This window comes from Somniosus microcephalus, chromosome 30 (assembly GCF_052327205.1).
Source record: "Somniosus microcephalus isolate GS21.2 chromosome 30, FLI_Smic_1.0, whole genome shotgun sequence".
Classification (NCBI taxonomy): domain Eukaryota; kingdom Metazoa; phylum Chordata; class Chondrichthyes; order Squaliformes; family Somniosidae; genus Somniosus; species Somniosus microcephalus.
The window spans coordinates 37,970,503-37,991,439 of record NC_141016.1 but is presented as its reverse complement, the minus strand read 5'-3'; the positions used below and the strand labels follow the sequence as shown (position 1 = coordinate 37,991,439).

The following is a 20,937-nucleotide window of genomic DNA, read 5'->3' as shown; positions in this document are numbered from 1 at the left end:
GGGAGGGAATTCCAGAGCGTAGGGATCTGGGCGGCTGAACAGAGAGTGATCCCAAAATGTGCTCTCACCTTTGACCCACAGATATACTTTGAACAAGGCTTCTCCGTGCCGGTTTCTAACCGAGCAGAAGGCCGTCGCTTCCTCCTCACCCTGGCGTCCTCTTAGGGTCAGGTGGCCAGTCACCAGCTGCCCGTTGCTGACCTGCCATGCCACGAAACTGTCGTGCGTTTGGTTGCCACTGCTGTTAGTGTGGGGGAGGTACCAGGTGAGGGCTCCAGGCGGGTTGGATCTGGCTGCACAGACACAGGTGATGCCCTCAGCCCTCCGAGTGCACTGCGACTTCTGTGAAATATCCGGCTTATCTGTGGAGGGGAGAACAACAATTAGGCAATGTCGTAGCACCGTATGACTGTAAGATTGAACCTAACTCTGAAACCCTCATCCATGCCTTTGTTACCTCTAGACTTGATTATTCCAAAGCACTCCTGGCTGGACCCCCATCTTCCACCCTGCGTAAACTTGAGGTCATTCAAAATCCCGCCACCCATGTCCTCACTCGCACCAAGTCACGTTCACCCATCACCCCCTGTGGCTCTCTGACCTACATTTGCTCCCATCAAGAAAGGCATCGATTTTAAAATTCTCATCCTTGTTTTCAAATCCCTCCATGGCCTCGCCCCTCCCTATCTCTGTAACCTCCTCCAGCCCTACAATGCTCCGTAATCTCTGAGCTTCTCCAATTTTGGCCTTCTGAGTGTTCCCGATTTTAATTGCTCACTGGTGGGAGGTTGTAATTACAGCGTGACGTTTACATAGCCAGTCAGCATTAGAAATGTGGTCACTGGACATAACGGGAACACTGGACACTGGAAATGTGACGACAGGAAGTAAGCTCTTTTTAGACAGGAAGTGCCTGAGCTTTAATAAGAGACCGATAGAGTAAACTACTTACATTCCACACTCAGGTGTACAGTGGTGGACTTGCCGATACCCAGTTGGTTCCTCGCTGTACAGTAGAAACTGGCATCATTCTCCCGTGTTACGTGACTGAAGTAGATGGACCGAGCACTTGTGTTTAACTGGACGATCGTGGTTCTGTCGATCCTGAACCAGGTGTAACTCGATGCCGGGGGGACGCTTTCGCTGGAGCAGGTTAACGTGATGTTGCTTCCCTCTCTTATTCCACCCGTGACTCCACTGATGGCCACTTTCGTCTCCTTGGGTGGATCTGGAACAAGACCAGAGAATAGTCAGCCGGTAATTCGGATGCTATTCCGGCCGGCCCTACAATCTTCCATCCTCCGTAAACTGTAGCTTGTCCTAATCTGCTGCCCCATATACAAAGTCCCACTCACCCATCACCCCCTGTTGCTCGCTGACTTCAATTGGCTCCCAGTCCAGTAACACTTCGAAATTAAAATTCCCATCATTGTGCTCGAGTCCCTTTATGATCCTTGCCCATCTCCCTATCTCTGTAACCTCCTCCAGCCCTACAAGCTTCGAGATCGCTGCATTCATCTAATTTTGGCCTCCTACCCATCCCTGATTCCCACCACTCCTTCAGCTTCCTACGCCACAAGCTCTGGAATTCTCTCCCTAATCCTCTCTGTCTCTCTCATCCTTTAAGACGCTCAGTTAAAATTTGACACCGAGCCACATAAGGAGATATTAGGACAGGTGATCAAAATCTTAGTCAGAGAGGTAGGCTTTAAGGGGCCTCTTAAAGGAGGAGGGAGAGGTGGGGAGTTTATGTACATATGTACAAAGAAGGATTAATTAGCAATCTTGTTGTGCGAGGCCCCTTGGGTCGGAGCGATCATAATATGATACAATTCTTCATTAAGATGGAGAGTGAAGTCGTTGACTCAGAGACTAGGGTCCTGAATTTAAATAAAGGAAACTACGATGGTATGAGCCGAGAGTTGGGTAGGATTGATTGGGGAATGTTACTCAAACGGTTGACGGTGGATAGGCAATGGCAAACATTCAAAGATTGCATGGATGAACTACAGAATTTGTTCATCCCTGTTTGGCATAAAAATAAAACAAAAAAGGTGAATCAACCATGGCTAACAAGGGAAATTAGGGATAGCATAAGATCCAAAGAGAGGAAATTGGCCACAAAAAGCAGTAAACCTGAGGATTGGGAGCAGTTTAGGATTCAGCAAAGGAGGACAAAGGGATTAATTAAGAGGGGGAAAATAGAGTATGAGAGTAAGCTTTCAGGGAACATAAAAACTGACTGTAAAAGCTTTTATAGATAAGTGAAGAGAAAAAGATTGGTGAAGTCAAGCGTAGGTCCCTTGCGGTCAGAATCAGGGGAATTTATAACGGGGAACAAAGAAATGGCAGACCAATTAAATACATACTTTGGTTCTGTCTTCACAAAGGAGGACACAAATAACCTCCCAGAGATGTCGGGGAACATAGGGTCTAATAAGAAGGAGGAACTGAAAGAAATCAGCATGTGTAGGGAAATGGTGTTAGGGAAATTGATAGGATTGAAGGCCGATAAATCCCCAGGGCCTGATCATCTACATCCTAGGGTACTTAAGGAAGTGGCCCTAGAAATAGTAGATGCATTGCTGGTCATCTTCCAAAATTCGATAGACTCTGGAACAGTTCCCATGGGTTGGAGGGTAGCTAATGTTACCCCACTATTTAAAATAGGTGGTAGAGAGAAAACGGGGAATTATAGACCAGTAAGCCTGACATCAGTAGTGGGGAAAATGCTAGAGTCCATTATAAAAGATGTAATAGCAGAGCACTTGGAAAACAGTGACAGGATCAGACAAAGTCAACATGGATTTACAAAAGGTAAATCATGCTTGACTAATCTACTGGAATTTTTTGAGGATGTAACTGGTAAAATAGATAAGGGAGAACCAGTGGATGTGGTGTTTTTGGACTTTCAGAAGGCTTTCGATAAGGTCCCGCATAAGAGATTAGCATGTAAAGTTAAGGATTGGGGGCAAGGTACTGACTTGGATAGAGAACTGGTTGGCAGACAGAAAGCAAAGAGTTGGACTAAACGGGTCTTTTTCCAAGTGGCAGGCAGTGACTAGTGGGGTACCGCAGGGATCGGTCCTAGGACCCCAGCTATTCACAATATATATTAATGATCTAGACGAGGGAACTAGATGTAATAGCTCCAAGTTTGCAGATGACACAAAGCTGGGTGGGCGTGTGTGCTGTGAGGAGGATGCCGAGAAACTCCAGTATGATTTGGACAGGTTGGGTGATTGGGCAGAAGCATGGCAGATGCAGTATAATGTGGATAAATGCGAGGTTATCCACTTTGGTGTCAAAAACAGGAAGGCAGATTAGGGAATAGATTGGGAGAAGGGGAAGTGCAACGAGACCTGGGTGTCCTTGTGCACCAGTCGCTGAAGGTAAGCATGCAGGTGCAGCAGGCGGTTAAGAAGGCAAATGGTATGTTGGCCTTCGTAGTGAGAGGGTTCGAGTACAGGAACAAGGATGTCTTGCTGCAGTTGTACAGGACCTTGGTGAGACCACACCTTGAATATTGTGTGCAGTTTTGGTCGCCTTATCTGAGGAAGGATGTTCTTGCCATGGAGGGAGTGCAGCAAAGATTCACCAGACTCATACCTGGGATGGCAGGAATGACGTGTGAGGAGAGATTGGGTCGATTGGGCTTATACTCGCTGGAGTTTAGAGGAATGAGAGGGGATCTCATTGAAACTTATAAAATTCTAACAGGACTAGACAGACTAGATGCAGGAAGGATGTTCCCGATGGCCGGGGAGTCCAGAACCAGGGGACACAGTCTAAGGATAAGGGGTAAGCCATTTAGGACAGAGATGAGGAGGAACTTCTTCACCCAGAGAGTGGTGAACCTGTGGAATTCTCTACCACAGAATGTAGTGGAGGCCAATTCATTAAATATATTCAAGAAGGAGTTAGATATATTTCTTAAGGCTAAAGGGATCAAGGGATGTGGGGAGAAGGCAGGGACAGGGTACTGAATTTGGATGATCAGCCATGATCTCATTGAATGGCGGAGCAGGCTCGAGGGGCCAAATGGCCTACTCCTGCTCCTATCTTCTATGTTTCTATGTTTCTATGTTTCTATGTGCATGTGACTGAGAGGCATATTCTTTGTAAATTACATATTCTCCCACAGATATTAATTTGTTTGTATTTAGAAACATATGAAAGTATCTGTACACTCACATTCCACAGAGATGGTTATGGTCCTCTCCACTGCTCCATGTTCATTCTCTGCCACACACTGATAGTCTCCAGCTACCATGGATGAAACATAATTAAACTCCAACCACAACTCGTTGTTGGAACTTGTTCTGTTCATTGTAACACCAAGATGTTGCCACTTCAGGTTAGAAGCTGGGAAGCTATCGACAGAGCAGAGTATCAGTGTAGAATTCCCTTCTATAATATTGATCGATGAATCTTCAATCATATTTAGAGATGTAATTGAGAGATTCCGTGGTACGTCTAAAGACAAATAAAGATTTTATTGTGAGGAAACACAGTGAACAGCGGAGATCCATGCTTCATCTCTCTGTATCTTTTGTCTGCATGCATTTCCAGCCATCTTTCCCCATTATAAGTTCCTATGTCAACATTTATAAAGGACACTGCCTATGTAAACTGTCATGCTGTAATTACACCCTCCCACCAGTAGAGGCACCATCCTTCTATAAAGCAAGAAAGTGCGTTTCATGTCTTCAGGATGTTCCCAAGGGCTTGGCTGCCAATGAATTGATATTGAGCTGTTGTCAATGTTACATACGCAAACATGGCAGCCAGTTTACATTGACTGTGAAAAACTCAGAGATGCTGAGGATGTGACAGGTGCTATAACAATACAAGTTCTTTCTTTCTGTCCTTCAGCTTTGTTTGCCCTTGTGGAATGTTCCCTCTGTTTGGGCAATGTGAGTGAACGAGGGAGATACCTTCAATTCTCTGTCTAGGACATTGCTTGTCGAATCCAAGGTCTTGTTGATCTCTTGTTTGCAGTGTTTCAACACACAGCACAGAATCCAGGCCAACACCCCAGTGCAGTGCTGAGGGAGGTCAGTGAACTCATAGACCTGTGTGTGCTTGTGTTTTTCTGTGCATGAGCGAGCCTTCATGTATATGTGTGTGCATGTGCCTGTGTACATGAGTATCTGCATGTGTCTATATGTGTGAGTATGCATGTGTGTCTGCACGTGCTTGCTTTCATGTCTGTGCATGTCTGTGCATCAGTGCAAATATGTGCGATTTTTTATGTTTAGTTAAGTTTGTGCATGCACGTACATGTGTGTGCGTGTGTGTATCCATGTGTAATGGCTTGTGTATGGTGGTGTGCATGTGTGCGTGCATGCATATGTGTGTTTAGGAGTGTGTGTGTTCGAGTGTGTGAGAAATGTGGAAATATCTGTAGACTCACGTGCCACAGTGATGGTTACAGTCCTCTCCACAGCTCCATGTTCATTCTCCGCCACACACTGATAGTCTCCAGCGACCCTGGATGTAACGTGAGGTAAGTCCAACAACAGCTCGTTGTTGGAACTTGTTCTGTTCATTGTGACACCAACATGTCGCCACATCAGGTTAGAAGCTGGGAAGCTATCGACAGAGCAGAGAATCACTGTAGAAATCCCTTCTTTTATGTTGACCAATGAATCTTTAATCGTATCAGGAGAAGTAATGGAGAGATTCCGTGGTGCGTCTGAAGATAAATAAAGATTTTACTGTGAGCAGACATGGTGCACAGCAAGAGCCCATGCTTCATCTCTCTGTATCTTTTGTCTCCATGCATTTCCAGGCATCTTTCCCCATTATAAATTCCTATGTCAACATTTATAATGGACACTGCTGATGTAAACTGTAATGCTGTAATTACACCCTCCCAACAGTGGAAGTGCTCTCCTTCTAGAAAGAGAAAAAGTGCCTTTTACATCCTCAGATGTCCCCAAGGGCTTGACAGCCAATGAATTGCTATTGAAGTGTTGTCATGGTTGTTATATAGGCAAATATGGCTTCCAGCTTGCATTAACTGTGAAATACTGAGAAATGCTAAGGATGAGGTAGGAGCAATATCAATGCAAGTTCTTTCTTTCTGTCTTTCAGCTTTGCTTGACTATGTGGAACATTCCCTCTGTTTGGGCAATGTGAGGGAACAATGGAGTATCTCTGTGTCCGTCACCGCTCGTCGAATCCAGCGTCTCGTTGATCTCTTGTTTTCAGTTTTAACACAAAGCCCAGGATCCAGGCTGGGACACCACTGCAGTACTGATGGAGGTCAGGCAACTCACAGCTGTGTGTAAGAGTGCTTGTGTGATTCTGTATGTGTGTTAGTGTGCCTTTCTGTTTGCATGTGTGTCTGTATGTTTGTATTTGCAGAGGTGTGTGAAACATAGAAACATAGAAGATAGGAGCAGGAGTCGGCCATTTGGCCCCTCGAGCCTGCTCCGCCATTCAATGAGATCATGGCTGATCATCCAAATTCAGTACCCTGTCGCTGCTTTCTCCCCATATCCCTTGATCCCTTTAGACTTAAGAAATATATCCAACATGTTCTTGAATATATTTAATGAATTGGCCTCCACTGCCTTCTGTGGTAGAGAATTCCACAGGTCCTCCACTCTCTGGGTGAAGAAATTCCTCCTCATCTCTGTCCTAAACGGCTTACCTCTTATCCTTAGATTGTGACCCCTGGTTCTGGACTCCCTGGCCATCGGGAACATCCTTCCTGCATCTAGGCTGTCTAGTCCTGTTAGAATTTTATAAGTTTCAATGAGATCCCCTCTCATTCCTCTAAACTCCAGCGAGTATAAGCCCAATCAACCCAATCTCTCCTCACACGTCATTCCTGCCATCCCAGGCATCAGTCTGGTGAATCTTCGCTGCACTCCCTCCATGGCAAGAACATCCTTCCTCAGATAAGGAGACCAAAACTGCACACAAAACTCAAGATGTGGTTTTACCAAGGTCCTGTACAACTGCAGCAAGACATCTTTGTTCCTGTACTCGAACCCTCTCGCTACGAAGGCCAACATACCATTTCCCTTCTTAACCGCCTGCTGCACCTGCATGCTTACCTTCAGCGACTGGTGCACAAGGACACACAGGTCTCGTTGCACTTCCCCTTCTCCCAATCTATTGCCATTCAGATAATAATCTGCCTTCCTGGTTTTGACACCAAGGTGGATAAACTCGCATTTATCCACATTATACTGCATCTGCCATGCTTCTGCCCAATCACCCAACCTGTCCAAATCATACTGTCATTCCTTGGCATCCTCCTCACAGCACACACGCCCACCCAGCTTTGTGTCATCTGCAAACTTGGAGCTATTACATCTAGTTCCTTCGTCTAGATCATTTATATATATTGTGAATAGCTGGGGTCCTAGGACCGATCCCTGCGGTACCCCACTAGTCACTGCCTGCCACTCGGAAAAAGACCCGTTTATTCCAACTCTTTGCTTCCTGTCAGCCAACCAGTTCTCTATCCAAGTCAGTACCTTGCCCCCAATCCTTAACTTTATACGCTAATCTCTTATGCGGGACCTTATCGAAAGCCTTCTGAAAGTCCAAATACACCACATCCACTGGTTCTCCCTTATCTATTCTACTATTTACATCCTCAAAAAATTCCAGTAGATTAGTCAAGCATGATTTACCTTTTGTAAATCCATGTTAACTTTGTCCGATCTTGTCACTGTTTTCTAAGTGCTCTGCTATTACATCTTTTATAATGGGATCTAGCATTTTTCCCACTACCGATGTCAGGCTTACCGGTCTATAATTCCCCGTTTTCTCTCTACCACCTTTTTTGAATAGTGGGGTAACATTAGCTACCCTCCAATCCATGGGAACTGTTCCAGAATTTATAGCATTTTGGAAGATGACCAGCAATGCATCTATTATTTCTAGGGCCACTTCCTTAAGTACCCTAGGATGTAGATGATCAGGCCCTGGGGATTTATCGGCCTTCAATCCCGTCAATTTCCTTCACACCATTTCACTACAAATATTGATTTCATTCAGTTCCTCCCTCTCATTAGACCCTATGTTCCCCAACATCACTGGGAGGTAATTTGTGTCCTCCTTTGTGAAGATGAACCAAAGTATGTATTTAATTGGTCTGCCATTTCTTTGTTCCCCATTATAAATTCCCCTGATTCTGATTGCAAGGGACCTATGCTTGACTTCACCAATCTTTTTCTCTTCACATATCTATAAAAGCTTTTACAGTCAGTTTTTATGTTCCCTGCAAGCTTACTCTCATACACTATTTTCCCCCTCTTAATTAATCCCTTTGTCCTCCTTTGCTGAATCCTAAACTGCTCCCAATCCACAGGTTTACTGCTTTTTCTGGCCAATTTATATGTCCTCTCCTTGGATCTTATGCTATCCCTAATTTCCCTTGTTAGCCACAGTTGATTCACCTTTTTTTGTTTTATTTTTATGCCAAACAGGGATGAACAAATTCTGTAGTTCATCCATGCGATCTTTGAATGTTTGCCATTGCCTATCCATCGTCAACCGTTTGAGTAACATTCCCCAATCAATCCTACCCAACTCTCGGCTCATACCATCGTAGTTTCCTTTATTTAAATTCAGGACCCTAGTCTCTGAGTCAACGACTTCACCCTCCATCTTAATGAAGAATTCTATCATATTATGATCGCTCCAACCCAAGGGGCCTCGCACAACAAGATTTCTAATTAATCCTTTCTCATTACATATTACCCAGTCTAAGATGGCCTGATCTCTAGTTGGTTCCTCGACATATTGCTCCAGGTAACCATCCCGTATACACTCCAGGAATTCCTCCTCCACAGTATTGTTACTAATTTGGTTAGCCCGATCTATATGTAGATTAAAGTCACCCATGATAACTGCTGTGCCCTGATTGCATGCTTCTCTATTTTCCCATTTAATGCCATCCCCAACCTCCACATTACTGTTTGGGGGTCTGTATACCACTCCCACTAATGTTTTCTGCCCCTTGGTATTTCTCAGTTCTACCCATACAGATTCCACATCATCAGAGCTAATATCCTTCCTTTCAATTGTGTTAATCCCCTCTTTAACCAGCAATGCTACCCCACCTCCTTTTCCTTTTTGCCTATCTTTCCTGAATATTGAATACCCCTGGATGTAGAGTTCCCAGCCTTGGTCAGCCTGGAGCCATGTTTCCGTAAGCCCAATCATATCATATATGTTTACCTCCATTTGCGCAGCTAATTCATCCACCTTATTACGAATGCTCCTCGCTTTAAGACACAAGGCCTTCAGGCTTGTTTTTTTAACACTCTTACACCTTTTAGAATTATTATTTACTGTGGCCATGTTTGATTTAAACCCTTGATTTCTCTGACTGCCACCTTTGTTTTTCTCCTTCCTGTCTTTTGCTTCTATCCTTGTTTCCCTTTCCTCTGTCTCCCTGCACAGGTTTCCAACCCCCTGCCATTTTAGTTTAAACCCTCCCCCAGAGCACTAGCAAACACTCCCCCTAGGACATCGGTCCCGGTCCTGCCCAGATGCAAACCGTCCGTTTTGTACATGTCCCACCTCCCCCAGAACCGGTTCCAACGTCCCAGGAATTTGAATCCCTCCCCCTTGCACCTTTCCTCTAGCCACACATTCATCTGAAATAGCCTTCTATTTCAACTCTGACTAGCACATGGCACTGGTAGCAATCCTGAGATTACTACCTTTGAGGTCCTATTTTTTAATTTACCTCCTAACTCCCTATATTCAGCTTTTAGGACCTCATCCCGTTTTTTACCTATATCGTTGGTACCTATATGCACCACGACAACTGGCTGTTCACCCTCCCTGTCCAAAATGTTCTGCTGCCGCTCTGAGACATCCTTGACCCTTGCACCAGGGAGGCAACATACCATCCTGGAGTCACGTTTGCAGCTGCAGAAATGCCTATCTCTTCCCCTTACAATAGAATCCCCTATTACTATAGCTCTACCCCTCTTTTTCCTCCCGTCTTCTGCAGCAGAACCACCCATGGTGCCAGGAAGTTGGCTGCTGCTGCCTTCCCCTGGTACGCCATCCTCCCCAACAATATCCAAAGCGGTATATCTGTCTGAGAGGGGGATGGCCACAGGGGACCCCTGCACTACCTGCCTGTGCCTAGTACTCTACCTGGTGGTCAACCATTCCCTTCCTGCCTGTGCAGCCTTTACCTGCGGTGTGACTGTCATAAATCGCAACTTCTACAATAAGTACTACTGAATGGCCAGCTGAGGGCGCCGCCCGAGGAGTATAAATACTCGGGCATGGGCCCACTTTGGCCAGAGACAGTCCGGTAACAGGAAGCTAGTGACTACTAACTAGACCTTCATGTTTTGTTACAAGTCGATTAAAGCCTTGCTTTATGTTCAACCAAGTGCATAGTGAGTCTTTATTACGTCAGTGACAAACTCATTAAACGTGCTATCCATGACATCCTCAGCATCGCGAATGCTCCAGTATGTATCCATTCACAGCTCCAGCGCTGCAATGCGGTCTGCCAGTAGCTGTAGTTGGATACACTGTAGCTGCATACACATATGTGCGTGCATGTGTGAGTGAGAGTTGTGAAAATATCTGTAAACTCACGTTCCACAGTGATGGTTATGGTCCTCTCCAGTGCTCCATGTTCATTCTCTGCCACACACTGATAGTCTCCAGTGACCCTGGATGTAACGTGAGGAAACTCCAACGACAGCTCGTTTTTGGAACTCGTTCTGTTCATTATGACACCAAGACGTTGCCACTTCAGGTTAGAAGCTGGGAAGCTCTCGACAGAGCAGAGTATCAGTGTAGAATTCCCTTCTTTAATATTGATCGATGAATCTTCAATCGAATGTAGAGATGTAATTGAGAGATTCCGTGGTGAGTCTAAAGAAAAATAAAGATTTTATTTTGAGCAAACACAGTGAAGAGCAAGAGTTCATGCGTCATATCTCTGTATCTTTTGCCTGCATGCATTTTCAGCCATCTTTCCCCATTATAAGTTCCTATGTCAACCTTTATAAAGGACACTGCCTATGTAATCTGTCACACTGTAATTACACCCTCCCACCAGTGGAGGCGCCAGCCTTCTATAAAGAAAGAAAGGGCCTTTCACGTCCTCAGGAAGTTCCCAACGGCTTGTCAACCAATGAATTGCTATTGAGGTGTTGTCAATGTTATATAGAGAAACATGGCAGCCAGTTTGCATTGACTGTGAAACACTCTGAGAGATGCTGAGGGTGTGACAGGTGCTATTACAATACAAGTTCTTTCTTTCTGTCCTTCAGCTCTGTTTGCCCTTGTGGAACGTTCCCTTTGCTGGGCAATGTGAGTGAATGATGGAGTATTGAGGGAGAAACCTACAATTCTCTATCCAGGACATTGCTCGTCGACTCCAGGGTCTTGTTGCTCTCTTGTTTGCAGTGTTTCAACACACAGCACAGAATCCAGGCCAACACTCCAATGCAGTACTGAGGGAGGTCAGGCAACTCATAGACCTGTGTGTGCTAGTGTGTTTCTGTGTGTATGAGTGAGCCTTCGTGTGCACGTGTGTGCATGGGTGTCTGTGTGCATGTGGCTGTGTGCGTGAGTATGTGCATGCGTGTATATGCCTGTGTATGCATTTGTGTGTGCATGTGTTTGCATGCATGTCTGTGCATCAGTGCGTGTGCATGTGATTTTGTATGTGTGGTTAAGTGTGTGCATGTGCATACATCTGTGTGTGCGTGTGTGTATCGTGTTTAATGGTTTGTGTATGGTGGTGTGTGCACGCGTGCATGTGTGTGTGCATGCATATATGTTTTTAGGAGTGTGTTTGTTCGAGTGTGTGAGAGATGTGGAAGTATCTGTAAACTCACATTCCACAGTGATGGTTATGGTCCTCTCCACTGCTCCATGTTCATTCTCCGCCACACACTGATAGTCTCCAGCGACCCTGGATGTAACGTGAGGAAAATCCAACCACAGCTCGTTGTTGGAACTTGTTCTGTTCATTATGACACCAAGATGTTGCCACATGAGTTTAGAAGCTGGGAAGCTCTCGACAGAGCAGAGTATCAGTGTAGAATTCCCATCTTTAATATTGATCGATGAATCTACAATCATATTTAAAGATGTAATTGAGAGATTCCGTGGTGCGTCTAAAGAAAAATAAAGATTTTACTGTGAGCAAACACAGTGAACAGCAGGGGTCCGTGCTTCATCTCTCTCTATCTTTGGTATATTCCAGCCATCTTTCCCCATTATAAATTACTATGTCAACGTTTATAAAGAACACTGCCTATGTAATTACACCCTCTCACTGTGGAGGCACCAGCCTTCTATAAAGAAAGAAAGTGCCTTTCACATCCTCAGGATGTTCCCAAGGGCTCGGCAGCCAATGACTTGCTATTGAGGTGTTGTCACTGTTACACAATCAAACATGGCAGCCAATTTGCATTGACTGTGAAACACTCTGAGAGATGCTGAGGGTGTGACAGGTGCTATTACAATACAAGTTCTTTCTTTCTGTCCTTCAGCTTTGTTTGCCCTTGTGGAATGTTCCCTTTGTTTGGGCAATTTGAGTGAATGATGGCGTATTGAGGGAGAAACCTACAATTCTCTATCCAGGACATTGCTCGTCGACTCCAGGGTCTTGTTGCTCTCTTGTTTGCAGTGTTTCAACACACAGCACAGAATCCAGGCCAACACTCCAATGCAGTACTGAGGGAGGTCAGGCAACTCATAGACCTGTGTGTGCTAGTGTATTTCTGTGTGTATGAGTGAGCCTTCGTGTGTACGTGTGTGCATGTGTGTCTGTGTGCATGTGCCTGTGTGCATGAGTATGTGCATGTGAGTATATGTGTCTGTATGCATGTGTGTGTGCACGTGTGCATGCATGTCTGCGCATCAGTGTGTGTGCATCCAATTTTGTATGTGTGGTTAAGTGTGTGCATATGCATACATGTGTGTGTGCGTGTGTGTGCATGTGTGTGCATCTGTGTGTATTGGTTTCTGTATGGTGGTGTGTGCATGTGTGTGCATGCATATATATTTTTTGGAGTGTGTGCGTTCGAGTGTGTGAGAGATGTGGAAGTATGTGTAGACTCACGTGCCACAGTGATGGTTATGGCCCTCTCCACAGCTCCATGTTCATTCTCCGCCACACACTGATAGTCTCCAGCGACCCTGGATGTAACGTGAGGTAAGTCCAACCACAGCTCGTTGTTGGAACTTGTTCTGTTCATTGTGACACCAACATGTCGCCACGTCAGGTTAGAAGCTGGGAAGCTCTCGACCGAGCAAAGAATCACTGTAGCAATCCCTTCTTTTATGTTGACCAATGAATCTTTAATCGTATCAGGAGAGGTAATGGAGAGATTCCGTGGTGCGTCTGAATATAAATAAAGATTTTACTGTAATCAGGCATGGTGCACAGCAAGGGTCCGTGCTTCATCTCTCTGTATCTTTTGTCTGCATGCTTTTCCATCTTTCCCCATTATAAGTTCCTATGTCAACATTTATAATGGACACTGCCGATGTAAACGGTCACGCTGTAATTACACCCTCCCACCAGTGGAGGCGCTCTCTGTCTAGAAAGAGAAAAAGTTCCTTTAACATCCTGATATGTCCCCAAGTGCTTGACAGCCAATTAATTGCTATTGAAGTGTTGTCATGATTGTTATATAGGCAAACATGGTTGCCAGCTTGCATTAACTGTGAAACACTGAGAGATGCTAAGGATGAGGCAGGAGCAATATCAATGCAAGTTCTTTCTTTCTGTCTTTCAGCTTTGCTTGCCTTTGTGGAACGTTCCCTCTGTTTGGGCCATGTGAGGGAACAATGGAGTATCTCTGTGTCCGGCACCGCTCGTCGAATCCAGCGTCTCGTTGATCTGTTGTATTCAGTGTTTTAACACAAAGCCCAGGATCCAGACCGAAACTCCACTACAGTACTGATGGAGGTCAGACAACTCACAGGTGTGTGTAAGAGAGCTTGTGTGTTTCTGTGTGTGTGTTAGTGTGCCTTTCTGTGTGCATGTGTGTCTGCATGTTTGTGTTTGCAGAGGCGTATGCGTGTGTACGTACACGTGCGCGCATGTGTGAGTGAGAGTTGTGAAAATATCTGCAAACTCACGTTCCACAATAATGGTTATGGTCCTCTCCACTGCTCCATGTACATTCTCCGCCACACACTGATAGTCTCCAGCGACCCTGGATGTAACGTGAGGAAAATCCAACCACAGCTCGTTGTTGGAACTTGTTCTGTTCATTATGACACCAAGATGTTGCCACATGAGTTTAGAAGCTGGGAAGCTCTCGACAGAGCAGAGTATCAGTGTAGAATTCCCATCTTTAATATTGATCAATGAATCTACAATCATATTTAAAGATGTAATTGAGAGATTCCGTGGTGCGTCTAAAGAAAAATAAAGATTTTACTGTGAGCAAACACAGTGAACAGCAGGGGTCCGTGCTTCATCTCTCTCTATCTTTGGTATATTCCAGCCATCTTTCCCCATTATAAATTACTATGTCAACGTTTATAAAGAACACTGCCTATGTAATTACACCCTCTCACTGTGGAGGCACCAGCCTTCTATAAAGAAAGAAAGTGCCTTTCACATCCTCAGGATGTTCCCAAGGGCTCGGCAGCCAATGACTTGCTATTGAGGTGTTGTCACTTTTACACAATCAAACATGGCAGCCAATTTGCATTGACTGTGAAACACTCTGAGAGATGCTGAGGGTGTGACAGGTGCTATTACAATACAAGTTCTTTCTTTCTGTCCTTCAGCTTTGTTTGCCCTTGTGGAATGTTCCCTTTGTTTGGGCAATTTGAGTGAATGATGGCGTATTGAGGGGGAAACCTACAATTCTCTATCCAGGACATTGCTCGTCGACTCCAGGGTCTTGTTGCTCTCTTGTTTGCAGTGTTTCAACACACAGCACAGAATCCAGGCCAACACTCCAATGCAGTACTGAGGGAGGTCAGGCAACTCATAGACCTGTGTGTGCTAGTGTATTTCTGTGTGTATGAGTGAGCCTTCGTGTGTACGTGTGTGCATGTGTGTCTGTGTGCATGTGCCTGTGTGCATGAGTATGTGCATGTGAGTATATGTGTCTGTATGCATGTGTGTGTGCACGTGTGCATGCATGTCTGCGCATCAGTGTGTGTGCATCCAATTTTGTATGTGTGGTTAAGTGTGTGCATATGCATACATGTGTGTGTGCGTGTGTGTGCATGTGTGTGTATCCGTGTGTATTGGTTTCTGTATGGTGGTGTGTGCATGTGTGTGCATGCATATATATGTTTTGGAGTGTGTGTGTTCGAGTGTGTGAGAGATGTGGAAGTATGTGTAGACTCACGTGCCACAGTGATGGTTATGGCCCTCTCCACAGCTCCATGTTCATTCTCCGCCACACACTGATAGTCTCCAGCGACCCTGGATGTAACGTGAGGTAAGTCCAACCACAGCTTGTTGTTGGAACTTGTTCTGTTCATTGTGACACCAACATGTCGCCACGTCAGGTTAGAAGCTGGGAAGCTCTCGACCGAGCAAAGAATCACTGTAGCAATCCCTTCTTTTATGTTGACCAATGAATCTTTAATCGTATCAGGAGAGGTAATGGAGAGATTCCGTGGTGCGTCTGAATATAAATAAAGATTTTACTGTAATCAGGCATGGTGCACAGCAAGGGTCCGTGCTTCATCTCTCTGTATCTTTTGTCTGCATGCTTTTCCATCTTTCCCCATTATAAGTTCCTATGTCAACATTTATAATGGACACTGCCGATGTAAACGGTCACGCTGTAATTACACCCTCCCACCAGTGGAGGCGCTCTCTGTCTAGAAAGAGAAAAAGTTCCTTTAACATCCTGATATGTCCCCAAGTGCTTGACAGCCAATTAATTGCTATTGAAGTGTTGTCATGATTGTTATATAGGCAAACATGGTTGCCAGCTTGCATTAACTGTGAAACACTGAGAGATGCTAAGGATGAGGCAGGAGCAATATCAATGCAAGTTCTTTCTTTCTGTCTTTCAGCTTTGCTTGCCTTTGTGGAACGTTCCCTCTGTTTGGGCCATGTGAGGGAACAATGGAGTATCTCTGTGTCCGGCACCGCTCGTCGAATCCAGCGTCTCGTTGATCTGTTGTATTCAGTGTTTTAACACAAAGCCCAGGATCCAGACCGAAACTCCACTACAGTACTGATGGAGGTCAGACAACTCACAGGTGTGTGCAAGAGAGCTTGTGTGTTTCTGTGTGTGTGTTAGTGTGCCTTTCTGTGTGCATGTGTGTCTGCATGTTTGTGTTTGCAGAGGCGTATGCGTGTGTATGTACACGTGCGCGCATGTGTGAGTGAGAGTTGTGAAAATATCTGCAAACTCACGTTCCACAATAATGGTTATGGTCCTCTCCACTGCTCCGTGTTCATTCTCCGCCACACACTGATAGTCTCCAGCGACCCTGGATGTAACGTGAGGAAAATCCAACCACAGCTCGTTGTTGGAACTTGTTCTGTTCATTATGACACCAAGATGTTGCCACTTCAGGTTAGAAGCTGGGAAGCTCTCGACAGAGCAGAGTATCAATGTCGAATTCCCTTCTTTAATATTGAACGATGAAGCTTCAATCTTATTTAGAGATGTTATTGAGAGATTCCGTGGTGCATCTAAAGACAAATAAGGGTTTTATTGTGAGCAAACTGTGCACAGCAAGAGTCTGAACTTCATATCTCCATATCTTATCTGTCTCTTCATTTGCAAATTTATTTCCCCATTATAAGTTCCTATGTCAACATTTATAATGGACACTGCTTATGTAAAGAGTCACGCTGTAATTACACCCTCCCACCAGCAGAGGCGCTGTCCGTCTAGAGGGAAAGAAATTGCCGTTCATGTCCTCAGAATGTCCTCAAGGGCTTGTCAGCCAATACATTGCTTTTCAAGTGTTGTCACTGTTGTTCAGCAAACAGGGCAGCTGGTTTGCATTGATTTGTGAAACAATAAGCTGCTGAGGATGTGACAGGTGCTATATCAATGCAAGTTCTTGCTATCTGCCCTTCACCTTTGCTTGCCCTTGTGGAACATGCCCTCTGTTTGGCCAATGTGAGGGACCGATGGAGTATTGAGGTAGAAACCTACAATTCTATGGGCAGGAAACTGCTCGTTTAACCCATGGTCTTACAGAAGAACATCGGAACATAAGAATTAGGAGCAGGAGTTGGCCATTCGGCCCCTCGCGCCTGCTCCACCATTCGGCCCCTCACGCCTGCTCCACCATTCGGCCCCTCACGCCTGCTCTGCCATTCGGCCCCTCGCGCCTGCTCCACCATTCGGCCCCTCACGCCTGCTCTGCCATTCGGCCCCTCGCGCCTGCTCCGCCATTCGGCCCCTTGCGCCTGCTCTGCCATTCGGCCCCTCGCGCCTGCTCCACCATTCGGCCCCTCACGCCTGCTCTGCCATTCGGCCCCTCGCGCCTGCTCCACCATTCGGCCCCTCGCGCCTGCTCTGCCATTCGGCCCCTCACGCCTGCTCTGCCATTCAATAAGATCATGGCTGAGGTTCCAGTGCAACTCCACTTTCCTGCCTTATCCCCATATCCCTTGATTCCTCTGGAGTCCAAAAATCTATCGATCTCAGCCTTGAAAATACTCAACGACTGAGCATCCACAGCCCTTTGGGGCAGAGAATTCCAAAGATTCACAACCACCTGAGTGAAGAGATTCCTCCTCATCTGTCTTTAAATGCCGGACCCTTACCCTGAGACTATGCCCCCTAGTCCTGGACTCTAAAGCCAGGGGAAACAATCTCTCAGCATCTATCCTTGTTAATCTCTTGTTTGTAGTATTTCAACACAAGGCCCAGAATCCAGGCCGATACTCAATGCAATACTGATGGCGGTCAGGCAACTCACAGGTGAGTGTGAGTGCATGTATGTGTGGCTGTGCATGCGTGTGCGAGTTTGTGTGCATGCGTATGTGTGTCCAAGCATGTGAGTGTGTGCATCCATGTGTGTGTTTGTGTGTGTACGTAGGTGTGTGCCTGCATGGGTGTGTGTGCGTACGTCCATGTGTGAGTGCGTGTATGTGTTCGTATGTGTCTGTGTTTGAGAGTTGTGGAAGTTTCTGTAGACACACAAACCATTGTGATGGTTATGGTCATCGCCACTGCTCCATGTTCATTCTCTGCCACACACTGATACATTCAGGGTTGCTGGAGACTAACGTGAGGAAACTCCAACCACAGCTCGTTGTTGGAACTTGTTCTGTTCATTGTGACACCAAGATGTCGCCACGTCAGGTTAGAAGCTGGGAAGCTCTCGACAGAGCAGAGTATGGTGGTAGAATTCCCTTCCTTTATATTGATCGCTGAATCGTTATTCATATTAAGAGAAGTAATTGAGAGATTCTGTGGTGCATCTCAAAACAAATAAAGGTCATTTAACTTACATTGGCTGAGAAGCATTTTAAGAGACCCTGAGACCGTAAAGCACATAATCCAGGCTGACACTTTACTGCAGTACTGAGGGAGTGCTGACTGTCGAAGGGACAGTACCGAGGGAACTCTGCACTGTGGGAGGGGCAGTACCGAGGGAGCTCTGCTCTGTCGGAGGGGCAGTACCGAGGGAGTGCCGCACTATCGGAGGGGCAGTACTGAGGGAGCTCTGCACTGTCAGAGGGGCAGTACTGAGGGAGCTCCGCACTGTCGGAAGGGCAGTACTGAGGGAGCGCTGCACTGTCGGAGGGGCAGTACTGAGGGAGTGCTGACTGTCGGAGGGGCGGTACTGAGGGAGTGCTGACTGTCGGAGGGACAGTACTGAGGGAGCTCTGCACTGTTGGAGGGGCAGTACTGAGGGAGTGCGGACTGTCGAAGGGACAGTACTGAGGGAGCGCCGCACTGTTGGAGGGGCAGTACTGAGGGGGTGCCACACTGTCAAAGGAACAGTACTGAGGGGGTGCCGCACTGTCACAGGGGCAGTGGCACTGTCGGAAAGGCAGTACTGAAGGAGCGCCACACTGTCGGAGGGGCAGTACTGAGGGAGCGCTGCACTGTCGGAGCGGCAGTACAGAGGGAGTGCTAACTGTTGAAGGGACAGTACTGAGGGAGCTCTGCACAGTCAGAGAGGTAGTATTAAGGAAGTGCCGCACTGTCCGAGGGAAAGTACTGAGGGAGCGCCACACTCTCGTAGGGGCAGTACTGAGGGAGTGCTAACTGTCGTAGGGGCAGTACTGAGGGAGCGCCACACTGTCGGAGGGGCAGTACTGAGGGAGCGCCACACTGTCGGAGGGGTAGTACTGAGGGAGTGCCGCACTGTCCAAGGGGCAGAACTGAGGGAGCGCCACACTGTCAGAGAGGCAGTACTCAGGGAGTGCTGCACTGTCGTAGGGGCAGTACTGAGGGAGCGCCACACTGTCGGAGGGGCAGTACTGAGGGATCGCCACACTGTCGGAGGGGCAGTACTGAGGGAGCGCCGCACTGTCGGAGAGGCAGTACTCAGGGAGTGCTGCACTGTCGGAGGGGCAGTACTGAGGGAGTGCTGCACTGTCAGAGAGGCAGTACTCAGGGAGTGCTACACTGTCGGAGGGGCAGTACTGAGGGAGTGCTGCACTGTCCAAGGGGCAGTACTGAGGGAGCGCCACACTTTCGGAGGGGCAGTACTGAGGGAGCGCCACACTGTCAGAGGGGCAGTACTCAGGGAGTGCTGCACTGTCGGAGGGGCAGTACTGAGGGAGCGCCACACTGTCGGAGGGGCAGTACTGAGGGAGCGCCGCACTGTCAGAGGGGCAGTACTCAGGGAGTGCTGCACTGTCGGAGGGGCAGTACTGAGGGAGTGCTGCACTGTCCAAGGGGCAGTACTGAGGGAGCGCCACACTTTCGGAGGGGCAGTACTGAGGGAGCGCCACACTTTCGGAGGGGCAGTACTCAGGGAGTGCTGCACTGTCGGAGGGGCAGTACTCAGGGAGTGCTGCACTGTCGGAGGGGCAGTACTGAGGGAGTGCTGCACTGTCGGAGGGGCAGTACTGAGGGAGCGCCGCACTGTCAGAGGGGCAGTACTCAGGGAGCGCCGCACTGTCGGAGGGGCAGTACTGAGGGAGTGCTGCACTGTTGGAGGGGCAGTACTCAGGGAGTGCTGCACTGTCGGAGGGGCAGTACTGAGGGAGTGCTGCATTGTCGGAGGGGCAGTACTCAGGGAGTGCTGCACTGTCGGAGGGACAGTACTGAGGGAGTGCTACACTGTCATAGGGGTAGTACTGAGGGAGTGCTGCACTGTCGGAGGGGCAGGACTGAGGGAGTGCTGCACTGTCGTAGCGGCAGTACTGAGGGAGCGCTGCACTGTCGGAGGGGCAGTGCTGAGGGAGCGCCGCACTTTCAGAGGGGCAGTACTCAGGGAGTGCTGCACTGTCGGAGGGGCTGTACTGAGGGAGTGCTGCACTGTCGGAGGGGCAGTACTGAGGGAGTGCTGCACTGTCGGAGGGGCAGTACTGAGGGAGTGCTGCACTGTCGGAGGGGCAGTACTGAGGGAGTGCTGCACTGTCGGAGGGGCAGTACTGAGGGAGTGCTGCACTGTCGGAGGGGCAGTACTGAGGGAGTGCTGCACTGTCGGAGGGTCAGTACTGAGGGAGTGCTACAGTGATGGAGGTGTCTTCTTTCACGAGACGTTATAACGAGGCTCCACCTGCCCTCTCAGTTGGATGTAAACGATCCCATGACACTATTCAAAGAACAGTTCGCCCCATTGTCCTGGCCAATATTTATCCATAAATAACAGGTGACCTGTGTAGTGTATGTAACTGTTCTACCTTTAAGAGAATTATTGTATGTAACCGTCCACCTTTAAGAGAACTATTTTAGGTGTGGCACTACTTTATCTTGGCTGCTGTATACTGTACTACCGACGGTGACCACACCGGTATATAAGTGCTGTGTCAGGATTTATTGGGCAGATTCGCCCTGACCTTCG

The 20,937-nt window shown here is 47.3% G+C and overlaps 1 protein-coding gene across 1 annotated transcript in view; it reads right to left on the bottom strand.

The window, feature by feature from the left end:
- The window catches only part of LOC147098153 (myelin-associated glycoprotein-like), a 42,806-nt gene that overhangs the window by 11,134 nt on the left and 10,735 nt on the right, over positions 1-20,937 (bottom strand). Inside the window, exons 4-6 of the mRNA XM_085971348.1 lie at positions 11,850-12,131; positions 953-1,228; positions 69-362 (exon numbers count right to left, since the gene is read on the bottom strand). Coding sequence (XP_085827474.1) covers positions 69-362; positions 953-1,228; positions 11,850-12,131 — 852 coding nt within the window. The remainder of the gene's footprint in view (positions 1-68; positions 363-952; positions 1,229-11,849; positions 12,132-20,937) is intronic.